The 22,247-nt window shown below is 41.9% G+C and overlaps 1 protein-coding gene across 4 annotated transcripts in view; it reads right to left on the minus strand.

Moving 5' to 3' along the window:
* The window catches only part of LOC139378777 (lysine-specific demethylase 5A-like), a 78,696-nt gene that overhangs the window by 32,665 nt on the left and 23,784 nt on the right, over positions 1–22,247 (minus strand). For all 4 annotated transcript variants that reach the window (XM_071121271.1, XM_071121272.1, XM_071121270.1 and 1 more), the window contains exons 7-20: positions 18,275–18,366; positions 17,862–18,029; positions 15,652–15,771; positions 13,664–13,822; positions 13,209–13,390; positions 12,261–12,423; positions 11,403–11,522; positions 10,178–10,372; positions 9,704–9,885; positions 4,766–4,890; positions 4,499–4,649; positions 4,089–4,209; positions 3,709–3,885; positions 3,401–3,579 (exon numbers count right to left, since the gene is read on the minus strand). In XM_071121271.1, the coding sequence (XP_070977372.1) occupies positions 3,401–3,579; positions 3,709–3,885; positions 4,089–4,209; positions 4,499–4,649; positions 4,766–4,890; positions 9,704–9,885; positions 10,178–10,372; positions 11,403–11,522; positions 12,261–12,423; positions 13,209–13,390; positions 13,664–13,822; positions 15,652–15,771; positions 17,862–18,029; positions 18,275–18,366 (2,134 nt within the window). The remainder of the gene's footprint in view (positions 1–3,400; positions 3,580–3,708; positions 3,886–4,088; positions 4,210–4,498; positions 4,650–4,765; positions 4,891–9,703; positions 9,886–10,177; positions 10,373–11,402; positions 11,523–12,260; positions 12,424–13,208; positions 13,391–13,663; positions 13,823–15,651; positions 15,772–17,861; positions 18,030–18,274; positions 18,367–22,247) is intronic.

A 22,247-nucleotide genomic window follows, 5' to 3' on the forward strand; every position in this document is an offset into this window, starting at 1 on the left:
AATTTTGTTTCTGGTGTCCTTTGACAGCTCTTTGGTCTTGGCCATAGTGGAGTTTGGAGTGTGACTGTTTGAGGTTGTGGACAGGTGTCTTTTATACTGATAACAAGTTCAAACAGGTGCCATTAATACAGGTAACGAGTGGAGGACAGAGGAGCCTCTTAAAGAAGAAGTTACAGGTCTGTGAGAGCCAGAAATCTTGCTTGTTTGTAGGTGACCAAATACTTATTTTCCACCATAATTTGCAAATAAATTCTTTAAAAATCCTACAATGCGATTTTCTCATTTTGTCTGTCATAGTTGAAGTGTACCTATGATGAAAATTACAGGGCTGTCATCTTTTTTGCACAATTGTTGGCTGACTAAATACCTTTTTGCGCCACTGTATGTTGTGTTTTCGCTGTAAAACACTTTAGAAATCGGACACGATGGGTAGATTAACAAGATGTTTATCTTTCATTTGTTGTATTGGACTTGTTAATGTGTGAAAGTTGAATATTTCATTCCGCCTTTTCAGCGGAATGTTGGGGGGAGGGTTCCGTTAGCGCAACGTGTGTCCTAGACAGGTTAAAAGTGGTAGGACAAATGCTGATATCCAGATCTTTGGAATTTCATCACATTCCATGGTTAGATTGAACAGAGATGTAAGTGGTTCAGCTATGAAATCAGCTGCCAGATTTAAAAAGCAGGGATCCAAAAGATCAGGACCTGCAGGCTCTCTCTGATCTAAGGATTTCAGGGCTTTATGTACAACCTGCACTGAGAATGGCAAAAAGCTAAAAGTTTGACCAGCTCTCACTGGTTCATGCACACAGGGTTATACAGAGACAGAGGACACTGAATCAAACAGCCTACCAGATGATACAAAGTGCTCATTGAAACAATTCAGCATTTCAGTTGTCATATATAGTAACAGAGTCCTTCAAAACACATGACGGTAATTCAATAACATTACTGTTACCAGAAATAGACTTAAGACCTTCCAAAACTTTTTAGGGTCATTCAGGTTATCAGTGGTAACAGACATAACATATTCAGACTTGGCCTTCCTGAGAAGAAAATAACACTTGTTTCGTAACTGCCTAAAAATAAGCCAATCGGCATCAGAACATGATTTCCTTGCTTTAACCCAGGCTAGATTACGGTCGTGAATAATACAAGACCCCTCAGAAGAAAACCATGGATTATCCCGCCCTTTAACCCTGAACCTGCAGAATGGGGCATGTTTGTTTACTATTTGGGGAAAACCATCATGAAAGAATTTCCAGGCAGTTTCCACATCAGGGATAAGCTCAATCTTGCTCCAGTCAAAAAACAAATCATGAAAGAAAGCCAGTTCATTAAAACACTTCAAATGTCTCTTACGAATAAAACGTGGGTTTGTCTTTAGAACCTTAGTATTTCTAACAGCAACAGCACAATGGTCACTTAAATCATTACAAAAAACACCAACCGCAGAATATTTATGTGGAACATTTGTCAATAGCAAATCAATCAGGTTAGATTTATCTGGGCATTTAAGATTTGGGAGAGTGGGTGAGTTAATCAACTGGGTAAGATTCATAGAATTACAAAACATTTTTAAATCAGACACCGGCTTTAACCAACACCAGTTGAGATCACCAATCAAGATCATTTCACTGTAAAGAACATAAGGTGCGACAAAGAAGAAAATGCATCACCGAGAGCAGAGGGGGGTCTATAACAGCCAATCGCAGTTATAGAGAGGCCCTTTGAAACCTCAATATTCAAAGCAAGAAATTACAACTGTTTACAAATAGTTTCAGACTTTGCCACACTTACATGGAATTTAGATTTTACATAAATAGCCACACCCCCACCTTTATTAACCTGATAAACATTGCAACCACTTATCCAAATATCTTTATCAAAAACAGACTTGCTGAGCCAGGTTTCAGAAAGCACAATTACATCAGTATCAGTTGATTTAGCCCAAATCCTAACCCCATCAATTTTTGACTTAAATTAAAAATACCAAAACCAGATCTTGATTTAAAATCAAAGGGGGTTTTGAGACATTGCATATCGGGGCCAGGGTTAGGTTCCAATTTCAGTTAACTAGTCCAACACAATAACAACCTGCCTCTCTCTCGTTGCACTCCACAAGGAGCCTGCCTGTTACGCGAATGCAGTAAGCCAAAGTAAGTTGCTAGTAAGCATTAAACTTATTTAATAAAAAACTATCAATCATAATCACTAGTTAACTACACATGGTTGATGATATTACTAGATATTATCTAGCGTGTCCTGCGTTGCATATAATCTGACTGAGCATACAAGCATACAAGCATACAAGTATCTAAGTATCTGACTGAGCGGTGGTAGGCAGAAGCATTCATTCAAATTGCACTTTAGAGCATTTTTCCAGGAGCTCTTTGTTGTGCGTCAAGCCTAGCGCTGTTTATGACTTCAAGCCTATCAACTCCCGAGATGAGGCTGGTGTAACCGAAGTGAAATGGATAGCTAATTAGCGCACGCTAATAGCGTTTCAAACGTCACTCGCTCTGAGACTTCTAGTAGTTGTTCCCCTTGCTCTGCATGGGTAACGCTGCTTCGATGGTAGCTGTTGTCGTTGTGTTGCTGATTCGAGCCCAGAGAGGAGCGAGGAGAGGGACGGAAGCTATACTGTTACACTGGCAATATTTAAGTGCCTTTTAGAACATCTAATAGTCAAAGGTTAATGAAATACAAATGGAATAGAGGGAAATAGTCCTATAATTCCTATAATAACTACAACCTAAAACTTCTTACCCGGGAATATTGAAGACTCATGTTAAAAGGAACCACCAGCTTTCATATGTTCTCATGTTCTGAGCGAGGAACTGAAACGTTAGCTTTCTTACATAGCACATATTGCACTTATTTTCTTCTCCAAAACTTTGCTTTCGCATTATTTAAACGAAATTGAACATGTTTCATTATTTACTTGAGGCTAAATTGATTTTATTGATATATTATATTAAGTTAAAATAAGTGTTAATTCAGTATTGTTGTAATTGTCATTATTACAAATAAAATTAAAAAATACATATACATAAAAAAATCAGAATAAAAATCCAAAAGAAAATTGGCCGATTAATCAGTATTGGCTCAATAAATCGGTATCGGCGTTGAAAAATCATAATCGGTCGAACTTCTAGTGTATATACTGTATCCTTCACTATCATATCTTAGCCGCTCTGTCACTGCTTATCCATATATTTTATACAAGCATAAGCATTTCCCTACAAATCGCAATAACATCTGCTAACCATGTGTATGTGCCCAATAAAATTTGATTTGAGGTGACTTTAGAAAAGCATTGTCATATTCTCATTTACCTGGCCTTTAGGCAGATGAGATAACTGTTCCATAGGTGTGTAATGTGTATCTTCATCATTACCTGGCCTGTAGGCATGCGCAGGCCTTGTCCTCCCATCTCTCTGACACAGTGAGTATCTCCTGCAACTCAGCCATGGCCTTCTCCACAGCATGGTGTGGTGCCAGCCCCACCCCAGAGTCTATCAGCCGCTTCATCAACTCCAGGGTCACCCGGTGGGGCTCTGCCAACGTCACACGCACCTAATGATAACAAAATGTTTCAATTAAATATTTTTCCTCTCCCATAAAACATACATTTTAGACTGCTGAAGAAAGCACAAAGTGAGGTAAAACACTACGCTAATGTACAATAATATCATCAGTCATCACCTCATCCAGCCAGCGGGCCTGCTGCAGCTCCTGTTTGAGCCTGGGCAGCTCAGGTAGTTCCACATCCAGACCTCCACCCAGGTCTAGCAGGGCCTGCAGCTTGGAGGAGTCAGGCAGCTCGTCAGCCAGGGCTACCTGGGCTCTCTCATGGAAGTCCTCCACGTTCTCTAGTAACTCCTGTGGAGGGAGGGAGACAGGGATGAAGGGCCAAGGGATATGGTGTTAAATACTAACAATCAAGGACTACTAATCAACTAATAGTGGTTTGGGGACAGGTCAACTTCAGTGATAAAATACAAATAGAGTAGGATGTCAAGAGGAGGAGAATTACTGTACATCTCTTAAGAAGGGCCAGTGACTGTATTAGGTGTGGGACTTACTTTGACCTGTCGAGCCTGTCCAATGACACAGGGCAGTTTGAACAGCAGCTCTACAAAGACTTTCAGCTCCTCCACTGTCAGCTTGTTACGAGTCCTGCTGCTCTCTGGATGCTGCCTGGTACTGGAATACAGAGACATATACTTTGAGTTGATTTATTAGGGTATACATGTTAAATGGTGCTTTAGGTTATGTCCCGATTTGCTACCCTTCTCCCAAAGTGTGCACTAGCACACTCTCCCTCACAGATTCTATGGTGTAAAAACAATAAAGGAGAATGCTGGCACCAAACCAATGCTTTTAATTCCATGGTGTGGAGTGTGCAAGTGCACAATTCAGGAGAAGGGTAGAGAAAAGGGATATACACTTTAGTGTGACATAACAGCAGTGTGTGTATCTGTACTCTACTGACCTGTGTCTCTGCTTGCGGCTGAGCAGTACCTGGGCCACAGAAGAGCAGGTTTCGGCCTCCTTCACCATCTCTCTGAGCCGACGGAACAGACTGTTCTCTGGATACTTCCTGTCCTCTGCATCCTCCAGAAGAACCTTCAACTCTATCAGGTCTGACAAAGGGAAATTGACAGAGACACAGACAGGGAAGAAAGACATGAGGCATGGGGTATCACAGTACAATTGTTATAATATTTTGCAGAGTATTTCCACCAGATTGTCCTCCTACCTTTCTTGTTCTTGTGGTCAGCAGCCAAGGCATCAGTGACCCGCTTGGCCCAGGTGTCATAGGACTGGGCTCTGGACTTCACCCCATACAGCATGGAGGGAAACTCCTCCAGATCATACCGGTAGCTGGAATACAAAGAGACAGAAGAGCGTCAGAATCTATTTAATATTGATTGCTATACGTGGTCAAATTGACCCATATTAAAACCTCTTAGGGATAGGCGGGACGCAAATGTCTCAACTGGCCAATTGCCAGAGGAAATGCAGAGCGAGAGATTCAAATAAAATGCTATAAAATTCAAACCTTCATTAAATCACACATGTAAGATACTCAATTAAAGCTACACTCGTTGTGAATCCAGCCAACATGTCAGATTTTTTTTATGCTTTTCGGCGAAAGCATAAGAAGCTATTATCTGATAGCCTGCACCCATCTGCACCAGCAGTGAACAAAGGAGCTAGCATATTTCAACCCTGCAGGCGCTACACAAAACGCTGAAATAAAATATAAAACATGCATTACCTTTGACGAGTTTCTTTTGTTGGCACTCCAATATGTCCCATAAACATCACAATTGGTCCTTTCGTTCGATTAATTCCGTCCATATATACCCAAAATGTCCATTTATAAAGCACGTTTGATACAGAAAAAAACAGCTCACAAAAACGTCACTACAAAATATTTGAAAAGATGCCTATAAACTTTGCCAAAATATTTCAAACTACTTTTTAATACAACGTTGGGTATTTTTAAACGTTAATAATCGATCAAATTGTAGACGGGGCAATCTGTATTCAATACAGGAAAGAAAACAAACCAGCGCTGCTTTTCACGTCTTGCGCAACTCACAAAAGTGTCCCCAGTTCCAAGTTGGCCTACTTCTTCATTGCACAAAGGAATAACCTCAACCAAATTCCAAAGACTGGTGACATCCAGTGGAAGCGGTAGGAACTGAAAATAGGTTCCTATGAAATATCCTATGGCAAAGACATTTCAGGGAACAGAGAGGGGGAAAAAAACAAAAAAAAATCTGAACAGTTAGTCCTCAGGGGTTTTGCCTGCTACATAAATTTGGTTATACTCACAGACATGATTCAAACAGTTAGAAACTTCAGAGTGTTTTCTATCCAAATCTACGAATTATATGCATATCTTATATTCTTGTCATGAGTAGCAGGAAGTTGAAATTGGGCACGCTATTTATCCAAAAGTGAAAATTCTGCCCCCTAGCTTCCTATTGAATCATTAAAAAACAACTTTCAATGGAGATTAGATTTATTTTGGGTCAGTGAAACTACATCCAAGTCATCACTGATGCATTGTAAAACAACTATCATTAATCAGTGGGCTCTTATGGGGGCTTCTGAGCAGTACAGAGTTCCTAACACCTCTACTTCATTCATCCATCCATTTATCCCATTCCTTCTCACCAGAGACACTTGTAACTCCCTAAATTAATTTATTCACTCACCCACCCCTCTCTCCTCAGTAGAGCTGCCCTCCCACCCCAACAACCACCCCCCCCCCCCTTAGTAGAGCTGGGACGATCAGACATTTTTTATCGACACTGACCATAACAATGATGATGACGCCGGAGGGGAGGTCTGCCGTCATATCGGCTCTAAACCAACCATGATATTTTGTTTGTTTTTTTCTCGTTGTTCGTAACTTGTTTTGTACATAGTGTTGCTGTTACCGTCTCTAATGACCAAAACGAGCTTCTGGACATCAGAACTGGAATTACTCAACTCAAATTGAACGAGGAGTTCGTCTTCAATGAGTAGGATGCGAGGGATATACTACAGACACCCGACCAGGCCCAGATCCCCGTGATTCGCTGGAAAAGAAAACTGAGCTTTTGCGGAAAGAGATCAGGGTGCCTTGTGTGGATCAGGCGATGAGTGGCTAATCTGCCTTTTCCTTCCATTCTGCTAGCTAACGTTCAATCGCTGGAAAATAAATGGGACGGACTGAAAGCATGTATATCATACCACCGGGACACTAAAAACTGTAATATGTTAGGTTTCACAGAATCGTGGCTGAACGACGACAATAAGAAAATACAGATGGTGGGTTATACACTATTAGCAGGAAAGAACAGCTGCCTCTGGTAAGACACGGGGCGGGAGCCTAAGCATATTTGTAAACAATAGCTGGTGCACGATATTTAAGAAAGTCTCAAGGTTTTACTCACCTGAGAGAGTATCTCATGATAAGCTGTAGACCACACCATCTACCTAGAGAGTTTATCTGTATTGTTCATAGCTGTCTACATACCACAGACCGATGCTGGCACTAAAACCTCACTCAATGAGCTGTATACCGTCATAAGCAAACAGGAAAACGCGAGGCGGCGCACCTAGTGGTCGGTGATTAAAATGCAGGGAAATCAGTTTCACTTAATTTCTATCAGCATGTTAAATGTGCAACCAGAGGGAAAAAAATTCTAGACCACCTTTACTCCACACACAGAGACGCGTCCAAAGCTCTCTCTCGCAAAGCTCTCTCCTCCTGATTCCTGCTTACAAGCAAAAATTTAAGCAGGAAGCACCAGTGACTCGGTCTATAAAAAAGTGGTCAGATGAAACAGATGCTAAACTACAGGACTGTTTTGCTAGCACAGACTGAAATATGTTCCGGGATTCTTCCAATGGCATTGATGAGTACAGCACATCAGTCACTGGCTTTATCAATAAGTGCACAGTGACTGTAGGGCAAAAAAGTATTTAGTCAGCCACCAATTGTGCAAGTTCTCCCACTTAAAAAGATGAGGAAGTGTACATATGATGAAAATTACAGGCCTCTCATCTTTTTAAGTGGGAGAACTTGCACAATTGGTGGCTGACTAAATACTTTTTTGCCCCACTGTACCCCAAACAGAAGCCATGGATTACAGGCAACATTCGCACTGAGCTAAAGGGTAGAGCTGCCGCTTTCAAGGAGCGGGACTCTAACCCGGAAGCTTATAAGAAGTTCCACTATGCCCTCAGACAAACCATCAAACAGGCAAAGCAACAATACAGGACTAAGATCGAATTGTACTACACCGGCACCGACGCTCGACGGATGTGGCAGGGCTTGAAAAGTATTAGACTACAAAGGGAAGCACAGCCGAGAGCTGCCCAGTGACATGAGCCTAACAGATTAGCAAAATAACTTCTATGCTCGCTTCGATGCAAGTAACACTGAAACATGCATGAGAGCATCAGCTGTCCCGGACGACTGTGTGATCACGCTCTCCTGCAGGCGATGTGAGTAAGAACTTTAAAACAGGTCAACATTCACAAGGCCGCTGGGCCAGACAGACTACCAGGACGTGTACTCCGAGCATGCACTGACCATCTGGCAAGTGTCTTCACTGACATTTTCAACCTGTCACTGACTGAGTCTGTAATACCAACATGTTTCAAGCAGACCACCATAGTCCCTGTGCCCAAGAACACTAAGGTAACCTGCCTAAATGACTACCGATCCATAGCACTCACATCTGTAGCCATGAAATGCTTTGAAATGCTGGTCATGGCTCACATCAACACCATTATCCCAGAAACCCTAGACCCACTCCAATTTGCATTACTGCACCAACCGATCCACAGATGACGCAATTTCTAATGCAATCCACACTGCCCTTCCCCACTTGGACAAAAGGAACACCTATGCGAGAATGCTATTCGTTGACAACAGCTCAGCGTTCAACACCATAGCTGAGTGATGAGCTTTGAGGGTACTAAGGACCCTGGGACTAAACACATCCCTCTGCAACTGGATCCTGGACTTCCTGACGGGCCGCCCCCATGTGGTAAGGGTAGGTAACAACACATCCGCCACGCTGACCCTCAACACGGGTGCCCCTCAGCGGTGCGTGCTCAGCCCCCTCCTGTACTCACGGTTCTCTCTCATGACTGCAGAGCCAGGCATGACTCCAACAACGTCATCATTAAGTTTGCTGATGACAAAAGTGGTAGGCCTGATCACCGACAAGACAGCCTGTAGGGAGAAGGTCAGAGACCTGACCGTGTGGTGCAAGGATAACAACCTCTCCCTCAACGTGATCAAGACAAAGGAGATGATTGTGGACTATAGGAAATAGAGGACCGAGCATGCCCCCATTCTCAACTGGGCTGAAGTGGAGCAGGTTGAAAGCTTCAAGTTCCTTGGCTTCCACATCACCAACAAACTAACATGGTCCAAGCACACCATTACAGTCGTGAAGATGGCACGACAAAACCTATTCCCCCTCAGGAGACTGAAAAGATTTAGCATGGGTCTTACAACTGCACCATTGAGAGCATCCTGACGGGTTGCATCACTACCTGGTATGGCAACTGCTCGACCTCCGTATGCACTACAGAGGGTAGTGCATACGGCCCAGTACATCACCGGGGCCAAGCTTCCTGCCATCCAGGACCTCTGTACACGGCAGTGTCAGAGGAAGGCCCCAAAAATTGTCAGACTCCAGCCACCCGTGTCATAGACTGTTCTGTCTGCTACCACACGGCAAGCTGTACCAGAGCGCCAAATCTAGGTCCAAGAGGCTCCTGAACAGCTAATCAAATGGCTACCCAGACTAATTATTTGTTATTCTTAACTCTTACTTTCTTTGTTGTTGGTATTTTCTTAAAACTGCATTGTTGGTTAAGGGCTTGTAAATAAGTCCCACACCTGTTGTATTCGCTCATGTGACATATACAATTTTGATCAAATTTGATTTGACAAATCACTTAGCGATCATTAAGATAAGTAGCCTATTTTAGATAAATGTGAAGTTTGAAATGAAATGTTTGTTAACATGGGTGATTGTTAATAGGACAATTGATAGCTACAACCATTAAGCTAGTAGTAGTTTAAAGGATAATAAATTAAAAACTAGTGCACATTGTTATGAAGTTATTGCTCCAGATGGTCTTTGGTCCATATCACACAGCTGTAGTAACTAACCGTAGACACTTGATTCCCAGGGGACAGTCACATAGCTCCTTGGCGTGGTGCAGACAGACGAGATGCTCTGGGCTGCAGGGACACGTCAGAGCTGACAGGAAACAGGTGGTCTTACACTTCTGACACTGCCGTTCGTCATCAGGGACCAGCTCAAACACCTCCTGCTCCGAGGACAGCACACCCTGCAGACAGAGGGAAAATCGCAACCAGAAAACAATCCACTTCAACTAGACTGGAAGGACGAATGTGAAATTACAGAATTGATTAACTTTTGGGGTGATAGGAAATCATTTGAAACATATCTTTGGGATCGTGCGATGTCAATATATTGTTAGATAGTGTATCATCATAATGTATTCCCAGGTAAACCCCGCTTGCATTACTTCACCCTCTCTGTCCTGGCCCTCCTGTCAAGTTCTCCTAAAGTGACAAAAAGTTGTTTATATAGAAATCCCCCTGGGCCCTGTCCCTCACCATCTCCTGCAAGGCCTGTCTGAGCCGTGTCTCTTCCTCCATCATCTCTCCCATCTCTCTGAAGACTGCAGCAGCCAGCTCCACATCCAGGCTCTCGGGGTCGGCAGCCATCTTGCACAGCAGCTCCTCGTGGGAGAAGACACAGTAGCGGTGGAGCCGCCGGTAGTGGGCCACACACTGACGACCCATCGGGAGCTTGAAGGGGATGGACACACAGAGACAGTCAAAAGTCTAATCGATTCCTTTGATCCTTTCTCCTCAAAACATCAAGGAGAAGCAAAGAAAGCAATGGAACGGGAATATCTAAGATGATTGAGTCACCAAGACAACAATGCAGACAGTAAGAAGGGTATAAAATATTTTACGAAACAATTTTAAGCTCCCAACTAGGCTTGGGCGGTATACCGGGGCATTTGGAAATAGCCACGAGATGGTTTTCCAATACCGTCAATAGCGTTGAAACTACTTATTTGATGTTTTTTTTATTAATTTGAATATCTGTTGCAACTCAAGTAAATACCTGCAGTCAACTTGTGCAATATGTTTGGAGATAAAGATTGCGATCTTCCATTTCACCAGTAACATAAGCTTCATAATGAAAAATTAACGGTAGTCCCCAGTCACGTTGTTTTTGTTTACAAGCACAGAACTACTACTGAGACCACAGCCTTGTGAGTCACTCACAGTTGTGCAGCATGCACCAGGTGATCTAGTTACAGTATGGAATTCACAACTAAATGTTTGCCTGCAAGATATCTTATAACTAAGTAACTGTCTAAAATGTGGTAAATGCTCTGAAGTTCTGCATTTGGTTTGCTAATTTAGTAGTTAGTTAGCTAAGTGGTTAGCTTCTTCCAAAATCAAGCATTCAGATAATCCCCTTCCTGATCCAAAGCCTTGCTGTCTAATATTTGTTTTGTGCGTGCAGCATTTGAGTTTAGGTCAGTGACTATAAAATATTTGAAATGCGCTTGTTAGCATTTAGTTAGCATTCACTATGGGATTTTACATGTTCTTGTTAGCATTGTTAACCTTTAGATGACAGATTATCAATTGGGTTTGAAAACAGTGCCGGTATTACCGAATATTCCGTTATGGCACAAAATCGGTATGAAGGTATGATAATCTTGATACCGCCCAAACCTACTCCAAATTTCAAAATTCCAATTAAACATTCTGGTAATATGTGTTTACACACAAACACTTGCTAAAACTTTAAACTCACCCAGTCTGCGGTACAGAAGTTGACAGCTTCAGCAAAGTTGTATCCCTGGTTGAAGCCACTGTGGTAGGCTCTGGGAAAGGTCACCACAAACTCCCCCGCACACTGGTTGGTGCGGAAAACCTAAGTGGCACAAACACACCAGTAAAAGACACGATGCAGAATTGGTCTTGTAAAAACAGCTGTGGAAAAAGCACCCAATTGTCATACTTGAGTAAAAGTAAAGATGCCTTACTAGAAAATGACTCAAGTAAAAGTCACCCAGTAAAATACAACTTGAGTAAAAGTCTAAAAGTAAAAATTATTTAAAATTGCTTATATTACGCAAACCATATGGCAGTTTTATTTTTTTCAATTTATGGATAGCCAGGGGCACACTCAAACACTCTGACATCATTTACAAATGAAGCATGTGTTTAGTGAGTCCGTCAGATCAGAGGCAATAGGGTAGACCAGGGATGTTTTCTTGATAAATTTGTGAATTGGACAATTTTCCTGTCCTGCTAAGTATTCAAAATGTAACAAGAACTTTTGGGTGTCAGGTCAAAATGTCTGGCGAATGTAGTTAAGTAAAAGTTGTCCAAAATATAAAACAGTAAAGTTCAGTATAGATACCCAAAAAAACTACTCAAGCAGTACTTTAAAGTATTTTAAGTACTTCACACCACTGCGTAAAAGAGGCCAGGGGCCGTATGTATCAAGCGTCTCAGAGGCGGAGTTCTGATCGAGGGTCAGATCTCGACCCTTGAGATCTATAAACGTATTCATTGTGATCCAACAGGCAAAACTGTTCCTAGATCAGCACTCCTCCTATGAAACAGTTGATACATACAGCTACTGATGGAAACACACACTACATACGGGCACTCCATGCTCCATGAGGATGTTGGGATTCATGATGGTGACAAGCTGGTGCAACAGGTCAGGCTGAGAGTCAAACAGCTCTGGGGCCAGCTTCTTCATCACTGACTCCAGCTGCTCTGCCGCGTGGGCCGGGACACCATACCACGTCTTAGGCTCCCCCCTGGAGAGACAGGCAGAGAGAGAGATGGTTAACCAATCAGTCAAATGAAGATAGGGAGTACAATTGTATCTATGACCCATTGCAATGTAATGGGAATTTTAATGTTGGTTCTTTTCTTATAACTAATTTCTGTGTTCTATTACAATCTTCGGCAAAATCATTCGCAAGGAGATTCCTGCAAAAATATTATTTGAAGATTAAATAGAGGGCTGTTATAGGCCAATGTTTGTGTTCATGCAAGTGACTGTACAAATCCTCACTTATCAGTAGCTGCAATTTGGCAGTACGCCCAGATGTTGTTATGAGAACGAACAAAAGTTCTGTTTCAAGGTCTCAGAGAGGAGAGGAGAAGCCTCGTGAGGTGTTGGTCTGTCATGTTATGAAACAGTATTGGTCAGTCACATGAATGAAACAAAACGGTAATGATGAATTAATTATGCTAAATCATGCAAATATAACTTGTCTGTGTATAGCCATATATAAGACAACTGCTGGGAATGACCCAGGGAGAGCTCCTGATTGACATGTGTACTATGGTGTATTGAGTTGGAACCTCTCCAGCGCGCTGACAATAAACAAAGATTCATTTAAGATTTACTTTCCCTGTGTAAGAATCTTTCCACAACAGCAACATTGTATACGGTTTACATTGTTTTGTCTGTCTCATCCCACTGAGGACTTAAAAAAACACGTTATTTGTGTCCTTTGAACAAAAAAATATAGTATTACTAAATACTTGGGTAAGCGGCTGATTTAGGACAAGAAATTCATGTTTGTTACTTTACCAGTGCAGGAAGTTGATGGAGTAGCTCCAGTGGTCCTCGATGTGCCAGCAGAAGGAGGAGAAGCACATGCCCACATAGAGCCAGGGCACCTTCATGCCAGAGATATCCACGTTTATGTGGGTAAGGACCGACTGCTCCAGGACTGGCATGTTATTCAGGTTCCAGCCTGAATTGGCATACTCCTACAGAAGAACAAGACAGAGGTGATCAAAGTTACTTATTGATCGTAAATAACAAAAGCAAGCCGTTAAGGGAGTGGATTTCATACAGGGGCTCTTTCTCAATTAATCTTGCCACGATTCCTTGTGTCATGTCCTCTCTCTATTCCATAAAAGGCATTAGAGGAGAAGGTCCGAATGTAGGAACAGATCTTCACCTCCAATGCGTTTTGAAAAGGTGGCGAAAGACTAACGAGAAAGAGTCGAGGTCATTTGTCCCAGTTGGTGCATAGTTACCTCTTCGTCTCCCAGTAGCCGTCTCTTGCCATCCCTAACGGGGAAGCCGCTGCCCACCTCCTTAGAGCTGATGTCAGCTCCGTACTCCACAATGACATCCTCCTCGATGGAGCTCACCAGACGCCAGAACTCCTTCTCCACTAGCTCTGTAGGCACCATCTGGGGGTGCAGAGAAAGGAGAACACACACATGCATTGTTTAGATGTGATTGCGCATTAGTGGGAGAGAAAGGTTAGGTGATCAACTTCAAACAGCATGAAGGACGAAAAAAAATAAAAAGATAAATCACCCCAAAAAAGTGTGTTGAATACGTCGGACTTGATTTTGAGATGGACCTAGCCAGAACATAGTGGGGGAAAAAAAGTATTGTCAGCCACCAATTGTGCAAGTTCTCCCACTTAAAAAGATGAGAGGCCTGTAATTTTCATCATAGGTACACTTCAACTATGACAGACAAAATGAGAAGAAAAATCCAGAAAATCACATTGTAGGATTTTTTTATGAATTTATTTGCAAATTATGGTGGAAAATAACTATTGGGTCAATAACAAAAGTTTCTCAATACTTTGTTATATACCCTTTGTTGGCAATGACAGAGGTCAAACGTTTTCTGTAAGTCTTCACAAGGTTTTCACACACTGTTGCTGGTATTTTGGCCCAATCCTCCATACAGATCTCCTCTAGAGCAGTGATGTTTTGGGGCTGTTGCTGGGCAACACAGACTTTCAACTACCTCCAAAGTGTTTTCTACGGGGTTGAGATCTGGAGACTGGCTAGGCCACTCCAGGACCTTGAAATGCTTCTTACGAAGCCACTCCTTCATTGCCCGGACGGTGTGTTTGGGATCATTGTCATGCTGAAAGACCCAGCCACGTTTCATCTTCAATGCCCTTGCTGATGGAAAGAGGTTTTCACTCAAAATCTCACGATACATGGCCCCATTCATTCTTTCCTTTACACGGATCAGTCGTCCTGGTCCCTTTGCAGAAAAACAGCCCCAAAGCATGATGTTTCCACCCCCATGCTTCACAGTAGGTATGGTGTTCTTTGGATGCAACTCAGCATTCTTTGTCCTCCAAACACGACGAGTTGAGTTTTTACCAAAAAGTTATATTTTGGTTTCATATGACCATATGACATTCTCCCAATCTTCTTCTGAATCATCCAAATGCTCTCTAGCAAACTTCAGACGGGCCTGGACATGTACTGGCTTAAGCAGGGGGACACGTCTGTGGCGGCGTAGTGTGTTACTGATGGTAGGCTTTGGTCCCAGCTCTCTGCAGGTCATTCACTAGGTCCCCCCGTGTGGTTCTGGGATTTTTGCTCACCGTTCTTGTGATAATTTTGACCCCACGGGGTGAGATCTTGCGTGGAGCCCCAGATCGAGGGAGATTATCAGTGGTCTTGTATGTCTTCCATTTCCTAATAATTGCTCCCACAGTTGATTTCTTCAACTGCTTCAAGATGCTTACCTATTGCAGATTCAGTCTTCCCAGCCTGGTGCAGGTCTACAATTGTGTTTCTGGTGTCCTTTGACAGCTCTTTGGTCTTGGCCATAGTGGAGTTTGGAGTGTGACTGTTTGAGGTTGTGGACAGGTGTCTTTTATACTGATAACAAGTTCAAACAGGTGCCATTAATACAGGTAACGAGTGGAGGACAGAGGAGCCTCTTAAAGAAGAAGTTACAGGTCTGTGAGAGCCAGAAATCTTGCTTGTTTGTAGGTGACCAAATACTTATTTTCCACCATAATTTGCAAATAAATTCATAAAAAAATCCTACAATGTGATTTTCTGGATTTTTTTTCTCAATTTTGTCTGTCATAGTTGAAGTGTACCTATGATGACAATTACAATTCTTTTTAAGTGGGAGAACTTGCACAATTGGTGGCTGACTATATTTTTTGCCCCACTGTATGTATTCCAAAATAAAAAGTTTTCTTTAGATTTTTGCCTATTACTCAAGGTGACCATTTGATTTTGATACGTACGTGCACAGGCATGTTGAAGTAGTCTGACTTGAAGTGGTCAGCCATCTCTCCAAAGCTCTGCAGGGTGTACTCCCTCACGGCTTGCTCAAAGCCAAACGCCTCCCGCGGCTTACTGCACTCCTGTAGGGTGAAAATCAAAAAATATTTTATATTTGAGATTCTTCAAAGCAGACACCACTTGCCTTGACAATTTTACACTGTTGGCATTCTCTCAACCAGCTTCACCTGGAATGCTTTTCCAGTCTTGAAGGAGTTTCCACATATGCTAAGCACTTATTGGCTGAATTTCCTTCACTCTGCGGTCCAACTCAATTGGGTTGAGGTTGGGTGATTGCGGAGGCCAGGTCATCTGATGCAGCACTCCATCACAGCACTCCGCCCTTACACAGCCTGGAGGTGTTTGGTCATCGGCCTGTTGAAAACAAATGATAGTCCCACTAAGCGCAAAACAGATGGGATGGAATATTGCTGCAGAATGATGTGGTAGTCATGCTGGTTAAATGGGGAACCACACATGCGGAGATCATCCGCTCACCTACTCTGCGTCTGAAAGGCACGGCGGTTGGTACCACAATTCTCAAATTTGGACAAGCACCACCGGTCGATTGTCCATTGCTCGTATTTCTTGTCCCAAGCAAGTCTCTTCTTCTTCTTGATGTCCTTTAGTAGTAGTTTCTTTGTAGCAATTTGACCCTGAAGGCCTGATTCACGCAGCCCCCTCAGAAAAGTTGATGTTGAGATGTGTCTGTTACTTGAACTCTGAAGCATTTATTTGGGCTGAATTTTCTGAGGCTGGTACCTCTAATGAACTTGTCCTCTGCAGCAGAGGTAAGCAGCAGAGGTAAGTCTGGGTCTTTCTTTCCTGTGGCGGTCCTCGTGAGAGCCAATTTCATCATAGTGCTTGGTTTTTGCGACTGCACTTGAAGTTCTTGACATTTTCCGTATTGACTGACCCCCATGTCTTAAAGTAATGATGGACTGTCGTTTCTCTTTGCTTATTAGAGATGTTCTTGCCATAATATGGACTTGGTCTTTTACCAAATAGGGCTATCTTCTGTATACCCCCCTACCTTCTGATCGGCTCAAATGCATTGAGGAAAGAAATCCCACAAATTAACCAGGCACACCTGTTAATTGAAATGCATTCCAGATGATTACCTCAAGAAGCTGGGTGAGAGAATGCCAAGAGTGTGCAAAGCTGTCATCAAGGCAAAGGGTGGCTATTTGAAGAATCTCAAATATATGCTGATTTGTTTAACACTTTTTTGGTTACTACATGATTCCATATGTGTTTTTTTCATAGTTCTGATGTCTTCAGTATTATTCTACAATGTAGAAATGGTAAAAATAAAGAAAAACCCTTGAATGAGTAGGTGTGTCAAAACTTGACTGGTTCTGTATATCACATCTTAACAAACACTACAACCTATTCATATGGAGCCAAAATTATAACACGTGGTAGGCATGTGTGAACTGTATGTATTTATGAACTATATGTGGTGATGTTGTGCTGTTTGAGATACATTTTCCGAAAGCGATACAATAAATAAATAATTATAATTCACAACTTCTGCAAAAATCTTCCATTGATATAGAATACATGCATGACGAGCATGAAAATTCAAGTTAACTGTCGTGGGCGCTCTTAATTTTTGGATGAAAAACATTCCCGTTTTAAACAAGATATTTTGCCACGAAAAGATGCTCAACTATACATATAATTGACAGCTTTGGAAAGAAATCATTCTGACGTTTCCAAAACTGCAAATATATTGTCTGTGAGTGCCACAGAACTGATGTTACAGGCGAAACCCAGATAAAAATCCAATCAGGAAGTGCCGCATTTTTTGAAACCGCCTCATGCAAATGACTCCTTATATGGCTGTGAAGGAGCTAGGAGTCAGCTTACGTTTTCCACGTTTTCCCCAAGGTGTCTACAGCATTGTGACGTATTTGTAGGCATATCATTGGAAGATTGACCATAAGAGACTACATCTACCAGGTGGTCGCTTGGTGTCCTCCGTCGCAATTATTGCGTAATCTCCAGCTGCAGTATTTTTCCGTTTGCTTCTGATGAGAAGCCAACTGCCACCACTGATAGATTATCGAATAGATATGTGAAAAACACCTTGAGGGATTGCTCGACGCTAGAGGTTAAGTGAGGAATCAGCTTCGGCTTGGGTAGTGGCAGGGTCACCAGAGTTCCATACCTCAGCAACACATTTGGGGCATCGCCAGTCCCCCTTAGGGACATCCTGCAGGGGCGGAATCAGACAGAAGGTGTGGTAGCTGTCATCACAGCCGTCACACAGCAGGAGGCGGTCCTCCTCGTCACCCCGCCCACACATCAGGCACATGTACAGGTCAATCTGGGGAATCTATAAACAGGAAATACAGAATAATAATAAATCAAATGATTACGTTCAAAAAGTGGTCCATGAAACAAAAAAATATATTTTGAGCTGTTGTCCACTAGTGATTCATTTGTTTCTAAGCACTCTAGTGAGTTAGAACAGGACAACACAGACAGAGAAGGAAAGTGTAAATCAACTCATACTTACAAAAAAAATTATTATAGAATATTAGACCGACACAAATGAGGAAGTTAACTGGTGATACTCACAAAGTTGACCTCCAGGGTTTCTTTGCGTGGTCGCATCTTAATGGCGAAGGCCTGGGCCTTCAGGTGACGCTGCTTCTTATTGAACCCATCGTCTTCTCATGTAACACAAGAGAACATAATTGCTACAATACTGAGCTGAGGGAATTCCACAATTTGCATTTTCCCCAAAAATACAGAAAGAACATTGCACACTAATTATGCTCCAAAACATTTAATGGGTATAGCAACCAACATTTCAGCACAAAGTGCCTTCTTCAGGGTTAAATGGCAAATGCTTGAACCAGGTTATGTAGACAAACAGCGCAATTAGTTCAGCTAATGAACACAGTGAGGAGAGTATCATTGTAATTAAGGTAATGAGGGACAAAAAATTTGAACTGTTAAAAAACTAAGATTATACAGCGTGTCAAGATATAAATAATTGCCCCCATGTATTCAACATCTTATGCCAACACGATCAGATATAATTTAAAATCTTGGTCGACCGAGAGTGGTCTTTTCTTTCAAACTTTTTAAACTGTGTACTTTTACGTGTATAGTGTTTGAATGAAATCCACATATGCACTGAACCTCTCTGGTGCTTTAAGTACTGTTGAAATAATTAAGATACAAACAACTCAAGAGGGAACCCGATGTCCACGCTGTGTTAAAATCACTCTCTCCCTCTCCCAGCAGGCACTACAGCACAGCAAGTGTTCATAGTGCTGTCCGCGCTGAAGCTGCAACATAAGTACAGTCAATTGAATTTTTTTCTTACTGGTCTCTGAGAAGTTCTGTTATCGAAATTGCTTAGGAAATATATATATATATATATATATATATATATATATATATATATATATATTATTTATAAATTAAGGCACGTTTAACAGTTAGGCTATTGAGTATAGGCCCCAATTTTCTAAGTCAATTAAGGCACGGGTTGTTTCCTCATCGCCTCACTCCGCCGCTGTCTCTGCCGCATAGTTCTCAACACCAATATGCTGGTTAACTTTGCTATTTTGCACATAGCAACATACAGGGAATGGCGCCATTTCAACGCTGCACTGAAGATAGTTTCAGAACTGTTCGGTGACCACTATCCATTATGGGAAAAAATATTACTTTCCGACAAAATAAATCTCAGTTAAACAAGTCTATTGGCCAAACAATTGACTAAAAATACACTAGAGACAGTGCCTTCGGAAAGTATTCAGACGCCTTGACTTTATCACATTACAGCCTTTTCTAAAATGTATTAAATAAAAATAAAATAAAAACTCATCGATCTACACACAATACCCCATAATAAAAAAAGAGAAACTGGTTTTGGAATGACTATATTTATTTTAAAAAATGTTTAAAAAAAACCTTATTTATATAAGTATTCAGACCCTTTGCTATGAGACTTGAAATTGAGCTCAGGTGCATCCTGTTTCCACTGATCATGCTTGAGATGTTTCTACAACTTGACTGGAGTTCATCTGCGGTAAATTAAATTGGACATGATTTGGAAAGGCACACACCTGTCTATATAAAAAGGTCCCACAGTTGACAGTGCATGTCAGAGAAAAAAACAAGCCATGAGGTCGAAAGAATTGCCCGTAGAGCTCTGAGACATGATTGTGTCAAGGCACAGATCTGGGGAAGGGTACCAAAACATTTCTGCAGCATTGATGGTACCCAAGAACACAGTGGCCTCCATCATTCTTAAATGGAAGAAGTTTGGAACCACCAAGACTCCTCCTAGAGCTGGCCACACTGAGCAATCAGGGGAGAAGGGCCTTGGTCAAGGAGGTGACCAAGAACCCAATGGTCAATGACATAGCTCCAGAGTTCCTCTGTGGAGATGGGAGAACCTTCCAGAAGGACAACCATCTCTGCAGCACTCCACCAATCAGGCCTTTATGGTAGAGTGGCCAGACAGAAGCCACCTGACAGGCCGCTTGGAGTTTACCAAAAGGCACCTAAAGACTCTCAGATCAAGAGAAACGAGATTCTCTTGTCTAATGAAATCAAGATTGAATGCCAAGCATCACGTCTGGAGGAAACCTGGATCCATCCCTACGGTGAAGCATGGTGGCAGCATCATGCTGTGGGGATGTTTTCAGTGGCAGGGGCTGGGTGACTAGTCAGGATCAAGGCAAAGTACAGAGTTTCTTTAAAACCTGCTCCAAAGAGCTCAAGACCTCAGTCTGGGGCGAAGGATCACCTTCCAACAGGACAACGACCCTAAGCACACAGCCAAGACAATGCAGGAGTGGCTTTAGGACAAGTCTCTGAATGTCCTTAACCTGTCTAGGACTGGGGTTCAGCTAGCGGAGTGCAGGGCGCCAAATTCAAAACAACAAAAATCTCAATGAAAATTCCTCACGCATACAAGTATTTTACACCATTTTAAAGATAGAATTCTCATTAATCCAGCCACAGTGTTTGATATCAAAAAGGATTTACAGTGAAAGCACCACAAACGATTATGTTAGGTCACCACATAACCACAGAAAAACACAGCCATTTTTTTCCCAGCCAAAGAGGAGTTTCAAAAAGCAGAAAGATATAAAATTAAATCACTAACCTTTGATGATCTTCATCAGATGACACTAATAGGACTTCATGTTACACAATACATGTATGTTTTGTTTGATAAAGTTCATATTTATCAAAATATGAGTTTACATAGGCGCGTTACATTCACTAGTTCCAAAAACAACCAGTGATTTTGCATAGCCACATCATTCAACAGAAATACTCATCATAATTGTAGATGATAATACAAGTTATACACATGGAATTATAGATATACCTCTCCTTAATGCAACCGCTGTGTCTGATTTCAAAAAAACTTTACAGAATAAACCAGCCATGCAATAATCTGAGACGGCGCTCAGAAATATGTCACAATAGCCGCCATCTTGACATCAACAAGAAATTACATGATAAATATTCCCTTACCTTTGATGATCTATATCAGAAAGCACTCCAGGAATCCCAGGTCCACAATAAATGTTTGTTTTGTTCGATAATGTCCAAATACCTTATTTTGTTAGCGCGTTTGGTATACATATCCAAACGCTTATTCTGGTCAGCGTTATATCCGACAAAAACTTCAAAAAGTTATATTACAAGTCGAAGAAACATTTCAAACTAAGTACAGAATCAATCATTAGGATGTTTTTAACATATAGCTTCAATAAAGTTCCAACCGGAGTTCTCCTTCTTACCATGAGGATTAAGCATGATCAGAAAATGGCTGACTGCCAGTCACCTGATAGATTCTGCTCTCATTCACTCCCACAACACCATAGAAGTCTCATTATAATTTCTATTGATGGTTGACATCTAGTGGAACGCCTAGGCAGTGCAACATTAAGATCTCAAGGGGATTTCATTGGGGACTCTGGTGTATACATACAAAGCTCAGATTTCAGACTTCCTGTTTGGATTTCAACTCAGGATTTTGCCTGCCATATGAGTTCTGTTATACTCACAGACATCATTCAAACAGTTTTAGAAACTTCAGAGTGTTTTCTATCCAATACTAATAATAATATGCTAATATTAGCAACTGAAACTGAGGAGCAGGCCGTTTACTTTAGGCACCTTATTCATCCAAGCTACTCAATACTGCCCCCCAGCCATAAGAAGTTAAACATCTCCAATCCAAAATTAAATCCAGAATCGGCTTCCTATTTCGCAACAAAGCATCCTTCACTCATGCTGCCAAACAAACCCTCGTAAAACTGACTATCCTACCGATCCTTGACTTTGGCAATGTCATTTACAAAATAGCCTCCAACACTCTACTCAGCAAACTGGATGCAGTCTTTCACGATGCCATCCGTTTTTTCACCAAAGCCCCATATAGTACCCACCACTGCGACCTGTATGCTCTCGTTGGCTGGCACTCGCTTCATATTCGTCGCCAAACCCACTGGATCCAGGTCATCTTAAATTTTTGCTTGGTAAAGCCCCGCTTAATCTCAGCTCACTGATC

The sequence above is a fragment of the Oncorhynchus clarkii genome, chromosome 21 (assembly GCF_045791955.1).
Source record: "Oncorhynchus clarkii lewisi isolate Uvic-CL-2024 chromosome 21, UVic_Ocla_1.0, whole genome shotgun sequence".
NCBI classification, from domain to species: Eukaryota; Metazoa; Chordata; class Actinopteri; order Salmoniformes; family Salmonidae; genus Oncorhynchus; species Oncorhynchus clarkii.